General features: G+C 48.3%; 1 protein-coding gene across 2 annotated transcripts; it reads right to left on the bottom strand.

Annotated features, from left to right (window-relative positions):
* Window positions 1-369: 369 nt before the first annotated feature.
* UCP3 (uncoupling protein 3) lies at window positions 370-14892 on the bottom strand. Of its 2 annotated transcripts, none has more exons than XM_037879227.1 (8): window positions 14790-14892; window positions 12011-12233; window positions 10366-10576; window positions 9213-9410; window positions 7712-7813; window positions 6632-6812; window positions 4271-4809; window positions 370-1929 (listed from the first exon to the last, which is right to left on the bottom strand). In XM_037879227.1, the coding sequence occupies exons 2-7, from the start codon at window positions 12134-12136 to the stop codon at window positions 4695-4697; spliced, it is 933 nt and encodes a 310-aa protein (XP_037735155.1). In that variant the 5' UTR covers window positions 12137-12233; window positions 14790-14892; the 3' UTR covers window positions 370-1929; window positions 4271-4694. The 2 variants fall into 2 exon arrangements, with proteins under 2 accessions (XP_037735155.1, XP_037735082.1); XM_037879154.1 differs by having other exon boundaries at window positions 4489-4809.
* Between the last annotated feature and the right edge of the window lie 371 nt (window positions 14893-15263).

Below are 15263 nucleotides of genomic sequence, written 5' to 3'. Positions count from 1 at the left end.
AAAAAGCATCACTTTGCTTCACAAGGAAAAGGGACCAGATCCCATCACATCTGTTAACTCCTCAATGCTTCTTTGAATGGTTTGATGCTATCTGTTATACTGCTTCCCACCGCTGCAGAAGGGGGCACCAATAAAAGACACACTCTGGTGTGGCTTAATTCTTTAATGCTATAATCATAGTCCAGTTAGAAGTAGAATTGAATGTTGATGTATCTGTCTTAGAGTTTTCTATTGTGCCCGTCACTGTAGTATCTAAGGTAGTGGTTCTCAACCAGGGGTACTCAGAGGTCTTCCAGGAGGTACATCAATTCATCTACGTATTTGCCTAGTTTTAGAACATGCTACATAAAAAGCACTAGCGAAGTCAGTACCAAGTAAAATTTCATACAGACAATGACTTATATACGATACACTGAAATGTAAGCACAATATTTATATTCCAATTGATTTAGTTTATAATTATATGGTAAAGATGCGAAAGTCGGCAATCGTTCAGTAACAGTGTGGCTGTGACGCTTCTGTATTTTTATGTCTGATTTTGTAAGCAAGTAGTTTTTAAGTGAGGTGAAACTTGGGGGTACGCAAGACAAATCAGACTCTTGAAAGGGGTACAGTAGTCTGGAAAGGTTGAGAGCCACTGATCTAAGGCATGGTCTGCCCTTGAAAGTTATATCAGCAGAGTTACATAGTCAGGGGTATGAAGAAAACACCCCGACTGATGCCCACCTAACCCCCAGGGTCGATGCAGCTATGTCAATGGAAGAATGCTTCTGTTGACATAGCTAATGTCATGGTGGGAGGTGGTGTTCCTGCACCGACAGAAAAACTCCATCCATTGGTTAGGCTGCGTCTGCACCAGTGGGCTGTGCTGGGCTAATCTTTATGTGTTATGAATTTCAGTGCTTGCAAAGAGCATGGGGCTGTGGCTACAGAGCAGCTGTGCACGGAGGGCGAAATTCACCTCTGCGCAGCAAATCACCGCAGGGTACGCAGCACGTATCCCACTTAGCCTGGAGGGTGCATCCATCCCAAATGAGTGCTGCATAACCTTGTACTGACTGCACAGGGATGGCCTGCTCTGGCTGCAAGCTCTGAGATAGCGTTGCTATTAGGTGTAGCTCAAGCTGGTGATTCTGCTCTGCAAAGCCCTGCATCATTTGGGATGCCATTAACTGCTCCACCGAGACAGTTAAAGGTGACCTGTGAAGAGTGTTTTTAAAAGACAGACCGTGTGTCCCTTGTTGATCCTTTAGGATGTGAACCAAGGAAACTGGAAAGGGGCCGGTGCTGCTGGATGAGACTTCCCCAAATCACTCCTGTGAGCTCAGCACTGAAGGGGAAATTCAGCACAAGGTTTCTGCACCTGGACCGGGGTGAATTCCACTCCACTGCTCGGGTGGGGGCCTGCCTGCTGTAGTTGCCATTGTCGTTCATTGACCAGAGCGATGCTGTTGCTTTGGTCTCAGATTAGTGCTTTCGGTGAAGCACGGGGGCTCATTCGTCCAGCTCAGAAAGATGCAGGGTGAGCTGATCCCACTTGGATTCAAGCACTGGGATCATTCTAGGTATTTCTAACCCGATGCTTAGATCCTTCAGCCGTCCCCTCTGGGTTTGCACCACAGACCTTTCAGCATGGGCCAGATCGGAAAAAGAGAGAAAGAACTAAATCTGCCAAGGAAAAGACAGGAGACCTGCAACGAGATCCCCTGGGGGCTGTCTGAGTCCTTTTATTATCAGTGGCTGCAAGGCAGCAATAACCATGACACAGTTTAATGGCCACTCGTCCCCTGTGACACAAGTGATCCAGGTGAGGTGGGCAATGCTCCTCCAATAATTCCCTCTCAGTGCAGCTCCAGAACACTGACTAGTATGCACCGCAGGCAGCTCGGGCCGGTGTCCTGCTGCAGATCCATCTGTGGGCGGTCGGCTCTGTGGGAGGGAGAGAGGATCTAAAGTTACCTGTGTCTTGGTAGGCGTTTCTTTTGCATTATTTATCCCACTTCTGCTTCCCGGCATATCAGCTGGGCTGGCTGAATCATACAGAGACCAGAGATGGAAAAGACCTGGCAGGTCCCAGCTGGTTGGTCCTTTCACTGGGCTTGTTCCCTAAAGTCTATTCATCAGTGAATAATCCAGTCTAAGGCCTTGGCTACACTGCAAAGGGTTTGCCAGCAGAACTATGCCGGGAGACCAGCAAGAGAGTTCTTTTCCCAGTACACCTGATACCTGTTCTCCAAAGAAAATCAACTATACGAGCAACAGGACTTTTTTTGCTGGTAAAACTGTATCTGAGCCGGGGCTTTTGCTGGCCAGTGATTTAGCTGGGAGGAGAGCTGGGGGCACTGGAATAAGCTACGCTGCCAAGGCATAATTTTGCTGCCTCCACACTAAGAGCGCTTTGCTGATCTAGTACGCTGGTATACCTGTGCCGGTAAAGCCTTCCAGGCGTTGACCTGTGTCATAACTATAAAGGGAAGGGTAACCACCTTTCTGTCCACAGGGCTATAAAATCCCTCCTGGCCAGAGGCAAAACCCCTTCACCTGTAAAGGGTTAAGAAGCTAGGATAACCTCGCTGGCACCTGACCAAAATGACCAATGAGGAGACAAGTTACTTTGAAAGCGGGGGGGACAAAGGGTCTGTCTGTCTGTCTGTGTGATGCTTTTGCCGGGAACAGATCAGAAATGCAAGCCTTCCAACTCCTGTTAAGTTAGTAAGTAATCTAGCTAGAAAATGTGTTAGATTTCCTTTTGTTTAATGGCTGGTAAAATAAGCTGTGCTGGAGGGAATGTATATTCCTGTTTTTGTGTCTTTTTGTAACTTTAGGTTTTGCCTAGAGGGATTCTCTATGTTTTGAATCTGATTACCCTGTAAGGTATTTACCATCCTGATTTTACAGAGGTGATTCTTTTACCTTTTCTTTAATTAAAATTCATCTTTTAAGAACCTGATTGATTTTTCATTGTTCTTAAGATCCAAGGGTTTGGGTCTGTGTTCACGTGTACCAACTGATGAGGATTATTATCAAGCCTTCCCCAGGAAAGGGGGTGTAGGGCTTGGGGGGGTATTTTGGGGGGAAGAAGTCTCCAAGTGGGCTCTTCCCCTGTTCTTTGTTTAAAATGCTTGGTGGTGGCAGCATACTGTTCAAGGACAAGGCAAAGTTTGTACCTTGGGGAAGTTTTTAACCTAAGCTAGTAAGAATAAGCTGAGGGGGTCTTTCATGCAGGTCCCCACATCTGTACCTTAGAGTTCAGAGTGGGGAAGGAACCTTGACAACTTGGCTCTATTCAATATAATTAGGCTAGCACTATTTCTACGTGTAGACCAAGCCTTTAAACAACTTGAAGGACGGGGCTTCCACCACTTGGGAGCCAATCTTGACCCTCACTGTTAGGAAACCTTTCCTGATTTTCCTCCTACGTTTTCCTTGGTTTAATTTCATCCCCTCACTCACAGTTACCTACTCCTCTCAGACCACCCTTACCAAATCATCCCCTCGATGGTGTTATCCAGCTCCCGGCCCCCAGCACAGTAACATCTGAGCACCTCACCACACCCCTGTGAGGCTCAGGAAGAATTATCCCCGCATCCGCAGCAGACCAGGGAATTGAACCCACCTTGAATCTCATTGGGGTATTTCTTTCTAGAGCTGTCAGGAAATGACTTTTTTCCACTAGAAGATTTTTAAGGTTTTTTCCCCAAAAAAACTATTGTTTTGATAAAACCCACAATTTTTTTTGACAAAAACAATTGGTTTTTTTGCAAAAATTTCCATTTCTTCAAAAAGTTTGGATGAATATTTTTTGACTATTTATTTCTTCCCATGTCCCAAGTGTCTCTAAGTTCCTTTGAGTTATTGCTCTGACCTTGTGGCTTGCCAGAAAACTTAAAAGAAATAAGCATAAAATGTTCTAAAAACCAGCCCAACTGGTGGGGGGCCAGGGCAAGAGAGCAGCATGGGGCAGGGTTTGTGTCATCAGGCTGGGCAGGGGGCAGAGCATGGACCATGCCGCGTGCGCCATGAAAATAAAAAGCCCAGAGAAAAAGTGGCGCCTAGAGTTAAGCAGAAAAACCCACTTGGGTAAAGAACCCACCAATCTGTAAAAAGCTAAGCCCCAGATCACTTTCTTTAACTACATTGGCAATTTCCTCCCTATTTGCTATCACTCATGAAGGCTGTTTACTCCTTCTGAAGACAGTTAATAAGACTAAACCTAATCCTGACCCCTGTGCTTCCCCATCAAACTGCTCTCCCATCCCTCAGAGTGTACCTGGCCCTCTATCATCACCCTTGGATTATGCTCCAGTTTCCTGTCCACATGGCAGCACCTGGATCCAAGCTGGTTCGAAGAGCTCAGAGGCCGTATCGAAAGCTTTACTAAAGTTTGGCTTCACTGATGGTTTTGTTTTTTCGAGTCCTTTTTCGTCACTTCAATATCGTGCGTCCCTTGGGCATGTTTAAATAACGTGATTTACGTTGGCATCTCACCAGTTGTGACAAGTGGGTTCTGAAAAGCCAGCTGTCTCCGGACAGTCCCTCCAACGCTGCATGCCCCCCCCTCAGTGGCTGGGAGCGTATGTCCCAGTCACAGTTCAGCTGCAAGAGCCGCTCTGCAAGCTTTGCCTGGGAGAGGAGAGTCCATGGGAGCCCCCATGCTGTCCTCTGTCGTCTCATCCCAGAGACCTCCCTGGGGCTTAGGATGGAGACGCCCACGTCTCCTGGGCCAGCATCATGGCGCGTTTCAGCTGCTCGTAGGTCACAAACATCACCACGTTCCAGGATCCCAGCCGCAGGAACGAGGGCATGAACCTGAGGGAGGGGACAATAGATATTAGGAGATCCAATAGCATAGAGGCTAAGGAATTTCCCCTTCATCCCCAGCCAGGGTACTCCATGCCCCTGGCAACCAACAACAAGCTGTATCTCTTCCTGCCCTTGGCTGGTGGATCCCCCATCCACTAGCTCCCTCATGATCCCTGCTATCCATGGGTTCCCCTCTGTTCTCTCCTGCCTGGCATCACACACCCTCAGACAGCTCCCCCTGCCACTCCTATCCTTGATTCCTGCCTGATCTGACATTGCACCCACCCCTGGCTAGAGACACCTTACCAGTTGCTCTGCGCACATATGGTGCTCCGTAAATAATGAGACCGAGTCAGGTGGGCTCGACTCTTTCCCGTGTTTCGCAAGCACAGCAGAATATGAAACCAGACTAACCTGTAATACTTAGCCCTGGTCTAGGCCCAGATTCGGAAAGGCACCAAACTCCCACTGATGTCAATGGAAGTCAGGCGCCTCTCTATACCTGTGAGCATCTGGGCCCTTGCGCTCATCAGCTGCAGATCATAAAGCACTTTACGGAGGTGGGTAGGTATAATTCTCCCCATTTTACACACATGGAAGTGGAGGCGCAGAGAGCTCCAGGCTTCCATGTTGTAAAGGCTTCTGGGCGTCTTGTGTTTCAGATGCCCGTGGTGAGAGCCTCACGCCTGCTCTGCAAAGGTACTAAGCATCCACCACAAGCCAGATGAAGCCAACAGGTGCTTATGGGACAGAGTGACAATGTCCTGGACCAACCTTGTGGAATGAAGATAAGTGTATAGCAGACTGGATGAGGGTTAATGCCTTTGGGGGCATTGTGTTAAAAAGGCAATGGTGTCTGTGGCACTGTGTGGTGCTCCTCGAGGAGGAGGAGGATGCTAACGTCATTCCTCCAGCTGGGTGTTTGGAGCTACCCCGGGGAAGTGGAGTTCAGACGGGATTCCCCAGGGACCCACAGACAAAGGAAGGGTTTGGGGATAAATAGCCTGTTACAAACTGGCTCAGGGCCGTCTTCCTGATCCAGCAAGCGGAGGCCCCAGTCCTTTGGAGAGGGTTGGGCCTACTGGGCGCTTGTTCTGAGGTAAAGCTGTGATGAACTTGAAACCCCAAGGAAACCCCATGGGTGGGGTGTTGCGGGACTGCTCCTGCCCGAGCCCATGCAAGGGCTGGGGTGATCTCTGATGAGCTTCTTAGCATGTGTGCAGGTTCTTCCCTTGTTTTTAATGTGTTTTCTCTGTAGTGCCTTTACCTTAAGAATAAAATAGGCATGCACAGAAAGAGCAGTGGGATATCTATAACCGGGGCCGTCACACTGTTAAGCATCTCTGAAGAGAAAGCAAGCAGGCCTGTTTGGGCAGGCTGGGAATAACACAGTGAAGGCAGGGAACAGCTCCGCCTGGCAGAAGGGAAAGAGATGCATCTCCACCCAAGAGAGGGGACAGCCAGGGGAGCCGGAAGCCTGTGAGCGGGTCCTTGCGGGATCACTGAGGGGAACTAGAGGTGGAGTTGCCTGCCCTGTGCTGCTTATCACCTTTGAAAATCGCAGGCTGAGGGGCCACAGACCAAGCCACCCATTAGAGGCTGCTTTGGAAAAACTGGCCCAAAGTGACTTGCCCACGGTCACACGAGCTGGTATTAGAGCGAGGACGAGAACCCAGGTCTCCTGACTCTCAGCCCAGTGCTCTGTCACTGTCAGTCTCCTCTGTAGACTTGTTACAGGAACACCTGCGCTGCTCCTTGAGTAGGCTATGGGCATGGTACAGGCCTGGATACAGATTTGTAGCTGTCTCAGTGCTTAAGCGCTGCTTACCCCTTGTAAAATGCTGTGGGTCCTTCCAGAATCACCATGGTGAGCATACAGTTCAAGGCATTTCTGTATTGGCCGGGGGTGGAATTCATGTATCTCGTCTTCACGACGTCGACGGGAGAAGCCACCACAGTGGCGCAGAACCCAGCTCCGAAAGCAGCGACGAAATGGCAAGGAAAAGTGTCTGGGGGTGGAATATGGGTAATGGGTTTTGGGGTAGTGGAATTTTCCATTACCAACGGGATGATTTCACCTTTACGAGCCACTTGCAATTAGTCATCAGTGCCATGCCCAGCTAGAGTGCATGCCACCCAAGGACCTCAGTTCAATTTACAGACATCAATAAACTGATCCTCTCCCTGAGAGAGTGGTAAGTATCTCCATTCCCCACATGGGGAAACTGAGCCATGGGAGGTTTGCTACTAACTTTGGGACACATACCTTGAGACGCTTTGGGCTTGACTTTCGAAGCTACAGAGCCAGCTGCAATGCCAGCTGAAGTCCATGAGAGCTGCGAGGTCTCCGCACCCCTGAAAATCAGGCCCAAAATGCCCCAAGCTGGATGCCCCCAAACTGAAGTACGTAAAATCAATGAGCACTTCTGAAAATATGGGCCTAAGTGCCAGGTTCCCAAAGGGATTTAGGAATGTAGTGGGATTGCCTAAAGCGTGTAGGCACCTAACTCCCAGTGGGGGTTTTTGGAAATCCAACTAGGTGCCCATCTGCACCCCTAGGTGCCTGAATCCCTTTGAAAATCTGGCCCTAAGTGATTTGCCCAAGGTCATGCAGGGAGTCTGTGGCAGAGCTGCGAATAGGTCTTAGGTCTTCTGAGGTCTAGTGCTCTGTACTAGACCATCCTTACCACCATGCTGCTGAAACCTCCACCTGATGTCTGAAGCAGCATTGGTAGCTGGCTCCAGTCCTCTTTGCCAGAGTGAGCATGACCCATTGTGGAAGGCCATCAGGGAAGGAGAAGCAATGGAGAGGGCTCAGTGAGACAGAGCTCTAACCACCAGACTCCCCAGACGGAAAGGACGAAGGAACGACACCCTCACTCACTCAAGGCCTTGGTCCCCTCCTCACCTGTCATTAGATGATATTTCAGCAGCATCTCCTTGAGGAGGTCATAGGTAACCATCTCTCCGCAGTTCACGATGGCGTTGCGGGTGATGTTGGGTAACGTCCCTGAGGCAGAAGACGCAAAGGATGAATGGTTTAGAGAGTGACTCTGACCATATGAGATCACACTGCTCTTCTGAAAGCAGAGTAGGGCAGGTGATGACCATGTCTGTATTATTATTAATCGTGTTTATTACACCTGTGCCTAAAGGAGCTCTGCTAGGTAACAGGAGTTCTATGATACCAGGATTTTAAGGGATAATAAGAATAATACTTGCCATTACATGGCATTATTTATCCACAGCGGTCAAAGCACTTTACAAAAGTGGCCAAGACTCATTATCCCCATTATACAGCTGGGGAGAGAGAAGTCCAGAGTTGCACAGCAATTCAATGGCAGAGCAAACAATGGAACCTGAGAGCCCTTGACTCAGTGCTGGGCTCGGATAGTTGGATCACCATTCCATCTCCAGCACACAAGGAAATGGGGAGAGTGTAAGTGACGAGGCAAACCTGTTTATTGCAGGTCTGTGGGCTCGCCACGAACCTTACTTCTGTGATGCAAGAGGAAAAAGGACATTCGCCCTTGCCCTGGATGGGGTGTGTCCCCCATCCATCGCAGGTGAGTGGTGATGCTAATGATGATTTTATGTCAACATTGTTAATGATTTAATCTCTGATCATTTGGGCAGAAGCATCCCACTATTCTGGGGTCAGGGTGGAGTCGGGGGTTGTGAGCAGGGCCTGAATAGAGCACCTCAATTTCCTTTTTCTGACCAACCAGCCCCCACATTTGGGAGGGGGGTGGCATTTTGGTTTGGTTTGCTCTGGTCCCTGATTGGTTGTGATCTGCCCTTTTGGGTGTAACAGTCAGTGTATTTGTTGTGGCTTATGCTGGGATGAGCCAGTCTGGGAAATGCATCCCTTTCTCTTGTCTCACCTTAAAAATACTACACAGTGGATTATACATGAAAGTCCCAGCCTGTGCCGAGCCAGGATGAGGGTTAGGTACCACTCAGGTCCTATTTTAAGCCCTTTTAGGGCTGCCCTAACCTGCACAGGGGCAGCCAGCCCCAGGATAGAGGAGCAGGCCTCCTTCCCACTGTGCTGGAGCAGAAATGAAGATCTGGGAAGCAGGGAAGGGAATGCTGTCTGGTCACATGGACCTGCTGCCAGAGCTGTCGCATGGCCACTTTAAAACCAGCTGGCCCTGTCCTCCAGGGATATCTGCAGAACCCGAGGGGCCAGAGCTGAATTCTGTTAGCTGGGCTTGCTCTGTTCACTAAGGGCCATGGGAATTAGGGGCCTAAACACTTTTGAGGCGCTGGGCCCAGATTCTTAACTGGTGTAATTTGGCGCAGCTCCATTGACTTCCAGAGACTGACCTCAGTGGAGCCACCCCGCTTTACACCAGCGGGCAATTGGTCTGGGAGGCTCTCTCGCTCCACACAGATAAATCCTGTACCTTTCCAGAGGCCTCTGACCCCTTCCTCCTTGGCGATGGTTTTGTAGGCATCCACAGTCCCGCTGTATTTCTTGGTTCCCTCCGTCAGCCTCACTTGGGCTTGGAATCGCACCTTGACCACGTCGGTCGGCTGGGCACATGTGACTGCCATGGCTCCGGTGGTGCAGCCAGCCAGCAACCGGGTGAGAATACCAGCATCTGAATGGGAGCGAATAAACTGGGTAGCAATCTCTGGTTTGTCTCTAGGATTGACAGCTAAGTAGCAACGCACAGAGCTGAGTTTTTCTCAGCCTCCCCACTAAACCAGAGTGCCTTTCATCCGCCTTGCTAGGACTGGGCGCGAGCACGTCCCCTCTATCCAGCACTGAGGCCATAGGCGAAGGCCGACTCCCTGGATGGCCTCGGGGAAGTCACTTAGCCTAACTTTTCAGGTGGCCTCCAATTTGGGGGTTGGCCTCAGTTTTCTGGATGCCCAACTTTAAACTCTCCTGGTCTGGTTTTTAGAGGTGCTGAGCAGCACTGGAAATAGCAACCATCAGGAGGTTGTGAGTAGGGTAAGAGAAGGCCCTGCTCACCTTGTCCCACTACACCCTCCCTTTGCACCCTGACAACACTGACCTAGGCCTCCCGCCCCCGCGCTGATCCAGCTGCAGACTCTGGCTCCAAAGGGAGGGAACTGCTTGTCACACATTTGGTTCTAATATGTAGTTTTTAAATTGGAAGGACCATGCTCTTTAAACCTGGCCTGGATTTTTGGGCCTGCCATTGTTTGACGGGGCAGTGGCTGTCAACAAGACATTGAGGTGTCTGATCATGCCCCAAAGCAAGTGCTCAAACATCTACTTTAGCTGTGCTCAGGGCACTGCAGGACCTGGATGAGACTGGGATCCTACGTGTAGCATGTTTACCCTATTCATTTGGGATCTCAGTTTATTCAGCTCACTCTAAAGACTGGTTGCCTGTAATTTTTTTTTTTAAGTGGCAACATCTAGGACAATGGGCCAGAGCCTCAGCTGGCGTGAATCAGCGTAGCTCCATTCGTGTAGTTCATCGACTTCCATGAGCTGATTCACGCCAGCTGAGGATGCGGCTCGACGTTCTGAAATAGAGGCCGAGAACACCGCCCCTGGAAGCATGTGGTGCCGACACTCACTCTCCGATCCCGTGGAGGTGTAGAATTGTTTCACGGAGTCGTACAGCCCGATACGAATGGAAGCAAAGCTCATCTGACGCTGGAGCCCAGCCACCAGGCCATTGTAAAGGCTCTTGGGACCTTCCGTCTTCACCATGGTGGTGATTGTGCCAAAGACACCCTTATAGTGGATGGTCTTCATGCTCTTGGTAGGCTTGGACTCTCCCTGGATCTTCAAGACGGACAGACAGACATCATTATTAGCAGATGGCAAATCACCTCTAGTGCAGCCAGCTAGATCCTGCTCCTGAAACCTTTACTCATGTGAGTAGTTCAAGTAAAGTCAACCATGAGTAAAGGTTTGCAGAGATGGGCCCATTAGCTAGGAGAGTTCATAAGCTGTAAGCTCAGTTCATGGTAGTTTGGGGCATGTACTGAGCTAGGAAGGTATTAAATTGTCATTTATATATGCATTCAACCTGCAGTTGCGTTTTTGATCAGTGAACTAGTTGCAAGGCTATAATTGTCATACATTTACACATCAGATTCCATCCAGCTGGATACCAAAGCACTTTGCAAAAGGACTGTGCAAGCGATATACCGTCATCCTCTCTTTGCTCACCACTGAAATGCAGCCACCTCTGGGGTAGAGTGTGGCAGCTGTTTATCAGTCTACAGCAACGTTACAGGCCAAATCAAGTCAGGAACTGAAGAGGCCTACCGTATCCAGCTGAAAATGGTGGAGCACATAAGTAGCCTAGATGTAATTATCAATGATGGAATTTGGCCAGAATGCCAGAGTGATGGTGGGAGGCTAAATTAATTCATGTTCGTAAAGTGCTTTGAGATCAGATAGAAAATGTTCTCCAGTATCAATGCAAAGAGGGTGAAATTCACCCTGGTGCAGGGGGACAACACAAGGCCTAGGTACCATTTCAGATCCACTTTGAGGGCTCGGGGCAGATCCTCAGCTGGGGTAAACTCTCACAGGCTCATTGACTTCCAAGTGACAGTCTACCCCGGCCGAGGTTCTGCTCTCTTAAGTGGTCCCTAGCTCTTGTGCTGGGGCCTCTGCATGGGGTGGATTTCACTCAGAACTATAATCAAGTCGTGTCTGTAAAAAAAGTTATCCCTGGTTTCTGTTAATCACATTACAGCAGAAAAACAACCTGGACTTGCTGAGAAAAATACTACTGAGATGTCTCTAGGCACCCACAGATCTGCAGGGTACACAACAAACATCATCTGAAATCAAACCAGATATGTTAGAGCCTGATCCAACTCCCGCTGATGTCTTTACGTTAACTTTTAATGGGAATTGGATTGACCCTTAAAGGTAACAGATGGGAGGAAAAAAGACCTAGTCTGTTTCTCAGCAAGCACTGGATTTGTCCAATGATTTAATATAAAATGCCTTTCACTCAATTTGAGAGACCACATGGGTCAGAGGATTGGGACTTGGATTGGGACTTGGGAGCGCTTGATTCTGTGCCCAGCTCTGCTGCTGACCTGCTATATGACTCAGAACAAATCTCTTTGTCTTGACTATTTGGACTGTTGTCTCTTTGGAGCAGGAACTGTCTCCCACTACGCATCTATACATTGCGCCTGACACAGCTGAGTCCCAGTATCCTTGTACTATAGTAATACCAACAAGAACGTTTACCTGCAGTCTGACTTTTGCAGTGTCCAGAGGGAAGGTGCAGAGATCTGCTATGCATGCTGCTGTCCCAGCACCCAGGAACTTAACAGTAGCAGTTGGAGGGATTTCTGTGGGCTTCAGTCCGACCATTGCTTCCCTCGGTTAGCAGGAATCACAGTTCAGCAAATAGATGCTCCTCTGGAAGCAGCGTTCAATCAGCAAGCGATGGACCAGCAGTGATATTCTCCTTGGAAGATATGAATGAAGCTGTAAATATATTAGGGCTGTCAAACGATTAATTGCAGTTTTAATCGCCCTGTTAAACAATAATAGGATACCATTTATTTAAATATTTTTGGATGTTTTCTACATTTTCAAATATCTTGATTTCAATTACAACGCAGAATACAAAATGTACAGAATGGCATGGTGGCCGAAGCTTGAGAGGCGTACGAATGTTTAGCATATCTGGCACGTAAATATTTTGCAATGCCAGCTACAAAAGTGCCATGTGAACATCTGTTTTCACTTTTAGGTGACATTGTAAATAAGACATGGGCAGCATTATCTCCTGCAAATGTAAACAAACCTGTGTGTCTTAGCAATTGGCTGAACAAGAAGTAGGACTGGGTGGACTTGTAGGCTCTGAAGTTTGACATTTTTTTTTTGAGTGCAGTTATATAACAAAGAAAATTCCTACATTTGTAAGTTGCACTTCCACAATACAGAGATTGTACTACAGTACTGGTATGAGGTGAACTGAAAAATATTATTTCTTTTGTTTATCTTTTTTACAGTGTAAATATTTGTAATTAAAAATAATATAAAGTGAGCACTGTACCCTTTGTATTCTGTGTTGTAACGGAAATCAATATATTTGAAAATGTAGAAAAACAACCAAAAATATTTATCAAAAATTTAAGTTGGTATTCTATTATTATTTAACAGTGGGATTAAAACTGATTAATCATGATGAATGTTTTTAATCATCATTAATTTTTTTAATCAAGTTAATTTCTTTTGAGTTAATTGCTTGAGTTAACTGCAGTTAATTTACAGCCCCAAAATATATATAATGCCTCTCTGGATCTCAGTCAAATGGATAATAATAGATGGATAAGGAGAGAAAATATTTTACACCCATTTATTTATTTAACAACAATGACTGATCGTTGCTTAACTCTGCATTTAGGGGGAGCATCCTTTGGAGTTTTCTATCTCAGCTACCTACACACTGGATGGATTTGGACAAGTTACTACTGTCCCAGATACTATTGAGCTTAGGGACGTCTGTGGCCCCCATCACTATGGTATCTGAGCACCTCACAATCTTGATTGTATTTATCCTCACAGCCCAACATACCTGTGAGGCAAGGCAGGGCCGGGCTATTAACCACGGCGTGCTAACAGGGAACTGAGGCACAGAGAGGCTAGGTGACATACCCAAGATCAGACAAGAAGTCTGTTGCAGAGCAGGGGATTGCACCCACGTCTCTCCAAACCACAGCTAGTGTCCTAAGCTCTGGACCATCCTTTTCCCTTCCTATGGTGCTCATTGAAGAATGGCGTGAAGAAAGTAAATAAGGAGTGTTATTTACCCCTTCATGTATTACAAGAACCAGGGGTCACCCAATGAAATGAATAGGCAGCAGGTTAAAACAAACATAAGGAAATACTTCACACAATGCCCAGTCAACCTATGGCACTTGTTGCCCGGGGATGATGTGAAGGCCAGAAGTACAACGGGATTTTAAAAAGAATTAGAGAAGTTCCTGGAGGATAGGTCCGTCAATGGCTATAAGCCAAGATGGTCAGGGATGTAATCCCATGCTTTGGGTATCCCTAAGCCTCTGACTGCCAGAGGCTGGGACTAGACAGCGGAGGATGAATCACTCAACAATTTCTCTGTTCTGTTCATTCCCGCTAAAGCACCTGGTATTGGCCACAATTGGAAGACTGGATGCTGAGCTAGATGGACCATTGGTCTGATCCAGTGTGGCTGCTCTTATGTTCTTACGAAGCCAACGGGACTGCTCGTGAGAACAGATCCCCATCCACACTAGCAGTACCAGCTTGTTTTTATAACCACCCAGGCTATGAGACCCTCATCTGACCTGGAGTACTTGTGGCACCTTAGAGACTAACCCCAAGTCCTCCTTCTCTTTTTGCGAATACAGACTAACACGGCTGTTACTCTGAAACCTGTTATCTGACCTGGTTACTGCAACTACTCTTGCTCTTAGCCCTCTGGAGAGCCAGAGAAATCCTGCTCCAGATTCCCCACTGGTGGAAGCAGATGCAGCCTTGGTGACTCTCGGCGGCAGGCCGGAGCAGTGAGATGTGAAGACTAATGCGGCCAAAGCCAGTGATGCACTCACTCCAAACGGGACAGACAGCATGAGGCTTCTCACACCTGGGTGCTCGGAGGGACGAGGTGCCGTGTTTGGGGATGACAGAAAGGGAGCTGCATGCAGCACAAACACTAAGCCAGCCTCTGCCCTGCACGGTCACTCTTAGGACCTGGTCAAAAGCTCCTTCAAATCAATGGGCTCCTTCAAATCTCCATTGCCTTCAGGGGGCTTTGGAGCCGGCCCTTTCTGCAGTGGGGCTGCTGAGATGTAAATGGGGGCACTTATTTAGTCAGCCTTCACATAGGCAACGCTCTCATGGGACTGAGAGCAGCACCCGCACCTAGGTAGATAGATCCTGGTGGCAATGGGTGAGGAATGAGGACGCAGAGCAAGACCTGCAGGGTTCGGCCCACTCCTAATAACCCACAGCAACTGTGAACGCTTAGCCTTACCTTAGAGATGCAGCAGGCTGAGTGCATGCCGCTTCTTGCCATCCTCTGTGAGCCGAGTGTCTTGGCTCCTGATTTATATATCCCTCGGGGGCTGCACTCTTCGCTGAATGGCAAAGGATAAGGACAGAGATCATTTACCATCAGCAAGTTCACAAGTACCAGCCTCCCTCCTGAGGTTTAAAATAGATCAGAGAAGAAAAGTCATGAGACCCTGGTGTTTTTCAGAAAGCCTCAGGCTGTCACACTAGTTCTGGACAGTGCCGCTCCACGGCTGGGAGGCAGCAACGGTGGTAGCCCTGGTGTGCGAGCGCAGGGCTAAAGTGAGAGACGTGATGGGGAAAGTGATCTGGAGGGGCCACAAGCAAGTGACGAGAGCAGCACATTAGAGATATACGGTATATTTTTAAAAGCTCATGTACTCACTTGCTGCCCAGCCATCTCGTGTTGTGTTAAGGTGGGCTGCCTAGCTTACAC

The sequence above is a fragment of the Chelonia mydas genome, chromosome 1 (genome assembly GCF_015237465.2).
Source record: "Chelonia mydas isolate rCheMyd1 chromosome 1, rCheMyd1.pri.v2, whole genome shotgun sequence".
Classification (NCBI taxonomy): Eukaryota; Metazoa; Chordata; order Testudines; family Cheloniidae; genus Chelonia; species Chelonia mydas.
Note: the sequence above shows the minus strand (reverse complement) of the source record. Positions and strands in the feature narration are given on the sequence as shown.